Source organism: Lupinus angustifolius, chromosome LG10 (assembly GCF_001865875.1).
Source record: "Lupinus angustifolius cultivar Tanjil chromosome LG10, LupAngTanjil_v1.0, whole genome shotgun sequence".
Classification (NCBI taxonomy): Eukaryota; Viridiplantae; Streptophyta; class Magnoliopsida; order Fabales; family Fabaceae; genus Lupinus; species Lupinus angustifolius.
In genome coordinates this window covers 8580269-8583991 of record NC_032018.1, presented here as the reverse complement: position 1 = coordinate 8583991, position 3723 = coordinate 8580269, and the positions used below count along the sequence as shown (strand labels likewise).

The 3723-nt window shown below is 31.6% G+C and overlaps 1 protein-coding gene across 1 annotated transcript; it reads right to left on the bottom strand.

The window, feature by feature from the left end:
• Positions 243-821, bottom strand: LOC109358000. The gene has a single exon (XM_019602068.1). It carries the CDS (start codon positions 819-821, stop codon positions 243-245), a length of 579 nt encoding a protein of 192 aa, XP_019457613.1.

Sequence of the window (3723 nt, the reverse complement as noted above, 5' to 3'; positions counted from 1 at the left end):
ATGTGATTTGAGCACCCTGTGTCAAGATACCAGCAATCATCCTTGACTTCTTGTTCTGATGTGACCATCAGTAGGACCTGTTCCTCCTCAGATTCCTCCTCTTGAGCCAACCTGGCTTCAATTTCTGGACCATTACCATGAGCAACCTTGAACCTGCACTCAGATGCAAAGTGACCAAAATTCTTGCAATTAAAGCATTGAATTTTCTTCTTATCAAACTTCTTCTTATTTCTCTTTGACATCTAGTCTTGTCCACTACTTCTATTTCCAGAGAATGAGTTTGAATCCTGCCTTGTTCCTTCATAGCTTCTTCCTTTTTTAGATTTCCATTTGTTCTTAAACCTCTTAGTGAAGTTTCCTTGACTGAATGGCTTTCTGGTTGTTTGAGCTTGGAGAGCTTGATCAGAGTTTCTCTCTATGCTTCTTTCTTTGATCCTTTGTTCATGTGCTTCTAAAGTGCTTTGCAATTCTTCAATCTTGAACACCTCAAGATCCTTAGACTCCTCTATGGCAACAACCACATGATCAAATTTGGAGTTTAAGGTCCTCAACACCTTTTCAACTACCAATTGATCCCTCATTACTTCACCACATCCCTTCATCAGATTTGTGAGAGATCTGATTTTGGTGAAGTATTCTCCAATTGTGTCACCATCTCTCATTTGTAGTAATTCATATTCCCTCCTCAAGGTTTGGAGCTTCACCTTCTTTACTTTCTCTGCACCAGCATAGCATTTTTCAAGGCTGTCCCAAGCTTCTTTTGCTGTCTTTGCATTGGAAATCTTCTCAAAATTCGATTCATCCACACATTGATGAATCATGAACAAAGCTTTACAATCTCTCTTCTTGCAATCTCTGTGAACAAGTCTCTAAGCTTCAATTGCATCCTCACCCACTGATTGATACCCTTCTTGAATTATATCAAGCACTTCTTGATAACCAAACAAGACTTTCATCTGTATGCGCCATCTCTCATAGTTCTTGCTGTCCAGAATGGGTAATGTCATTGTAAAACCACTATTTGCAGCCATGGATGAACTGATAGGTTTCCCTTTTCCCATTGATCCAGGAGTCGAAGAAGAGCTCTTGATACCACTGTTGGTTTGTTTATAAACCATAAGAAAGAAATTGAAGCAGAACAGAATGAGAAGAAGATGAGTTGCAGAGGAGAATTTAGAGAAGAAAATCTAATATGTAGAAGAGAAGATTATGAATATTGAATAGAGGAAATTAGAGGTGAGTGAACTATGTTAATCTTTCATTGCAAAAAGCATTACATCAATTACAAACCATACTTTCCTTTTATAGCACACTCTAACTAACTGAATTTTCTGAATTTAGAAAGTTCCTAACTACATTACCTAACTAAACTGAATTACAAAATAAGCTAGTTACAACAAGTGTAAGACAATCTCATGGTATTGGACAAAACATTTGTCCCTTCATTTGGTGAAGAACAAAAAATACGAGTCAGAATTATTTCAAACAGAATTACTATGAAAAAATAAAGAAAAAATAAAGAAAAATAAAATATAATGACACTTGTATTCAATATTTTAAATTGTGGTTGAGGTTATTGTGATTGTGACCATTGTGATTACAATGATGCTGGTCGTTGCGATGTGAGTTATTTTTTAATTAAAAATATTTTTTTTTAAATTCGATGCGATCCATTGTAGCATAATACAGTCTGATATGGTCCAATGTATTTGCACTATGATACAATACAGCTGCATCAATATAATTGGTGTCAGACCATAATAGCTGCATTATGTGGTTTTGGCCATATCACATGATGGTCTCACAATTTAAACACTATTTGTATCCTTTAATTATAATGAGATGACCCATAAAACTACAAACAAAAGTATCATTTCATCATTTCCTTCTTTAGTATGGGTGAGGATCTAACACCACTTTTATATTGTCCCTAAATTTGGTGTGCACTTCAAAAATCTATTTACAAATTAATCGGTGATCAAATTTTGTTGTCCTATGATGTGGGAAGTATTTTTTTGTTATTCTCAAGACATGTATCCACATGGAAATGCACGAAACACGTACAATGTCAGAACACAGGTTGAGAAAGGAAGAAAGCACAACATTAACAACTCAACCAATGGAATATTTGAGTAGAGACATGTGATGACTAGGTTTCTTTTTACCAAAGATTCAGGCGATAATCAAGAAGCCTATTATTGTTCTCACTGAAATAGTTACGAGACTCTGATTTATATATTTTTTTAATCTTTATACAAATCTATATCCTTTTTAATATTCTGGAAAAGCCATCTCCAGAGGCATCTTCTGCACAGATTAAGGGAATTATTCACGGGCTTCATCAACCTGATTAATCGTTGCTTACTCAGATTCTAGGCTACATATATATCTAGTACTCCACTTCTATTAACACCAATTTAATCAAGTTTTATAATGCCCCTAAAATGAATTAACAATTCAATTAATATAGAATGTAATTGTTGTTAGAAATTATTAAGGTGGACATCATATATTTAATACAATTATATTGATTATTTATTTTGGGTTACAAAATAAGTGATCTAATTAATGACAACATAAAAGACTTCTAAAACTGATAATGGGTAGATACTCAAATGGTTGGCCTATATGGGACAATGAGAACCTATAAGTTAACACACATAAGGAATGATTATGGTTCACAATACATCAAATCACAAACAGATTCCATCTCTCTTTATTAGAGAGAAAACGAAGGTCCCAAAAGGAATTAATGATTAGGTTGAGGAAGACCATCATACAAAAACTCTCTATCAAAAGGTATATCAAATGAGTAGATCTGAGAATATAAATTCATGTATGACTTTATTATATCCTTGTTTTATATTATGAGTTAGAATCATAATATTCAACATCCTAGGATTGGTATTTCACCAGTCATCAGAAAATATCTAACAAATGGTATCTGAGCTTTAGGTTCTGAATTTTATGCTTCTTCATTAACGATGATTTTTCCCCTAATTTTTTTATGAACCCTAACTTTTAAATTTTGGGATTTTTATGCCTCCACTATTGGTTATGAAAATTGGGTATTTAGGAATAATGAAGATAACTTTTTTCCGCTTTCGCTTATTTGAATTATGAGTAATTTGTATTATGAATCCTTGCAACATGTGTTGAAGTATATATTCAGATAACTTTTTTCTGCTTTCTACTTATTTGAATTATGAGTAATTTGTATTATGAATCATTGTAATATGTATATTATATGTACACTAATATCTTAATGTTGGACATTGACTTTTGTCACTTTACAAATTTTCAATTTGTTAAAGAATATGTATAAGGTATATATGTGTTAAGATATGTTTTTATTTTATATATATACAATGTGGAATTCATGATCTTGTATATATTGTGAATTAAANATAATGGTTACAGTTAATGCTTAAAATTATATATACATTTACTATGTTAATGTGTGAAAGTGTATATATATATAGTGTTACATATATGTTTTAAGGATATGCATAACTATATTTGATTTGGAATTTCGATAATGATTTGCATATTTTTTATGTTTTTCAATCTGGATCTACTTTGTATGTGATTAAGATTGCATCCGTTTTTATGCATTAATATATGTAATATATCTTTTTTTATTTGGAATTATATTATGAGATTAAATTTGTTAATCATAGAAGATATCAATCTGAAGGTTTTAATTCCAAGATCATAATTTTT

Coding starts and splice junctions, on each gene's coding strand:
- LOC109358000 (XM_019602068.1), bottom strand. CDS start 821: ATGATTCATCAATGTGTGGATGAATCGAATTTTGAGAAGATTTCCAAT.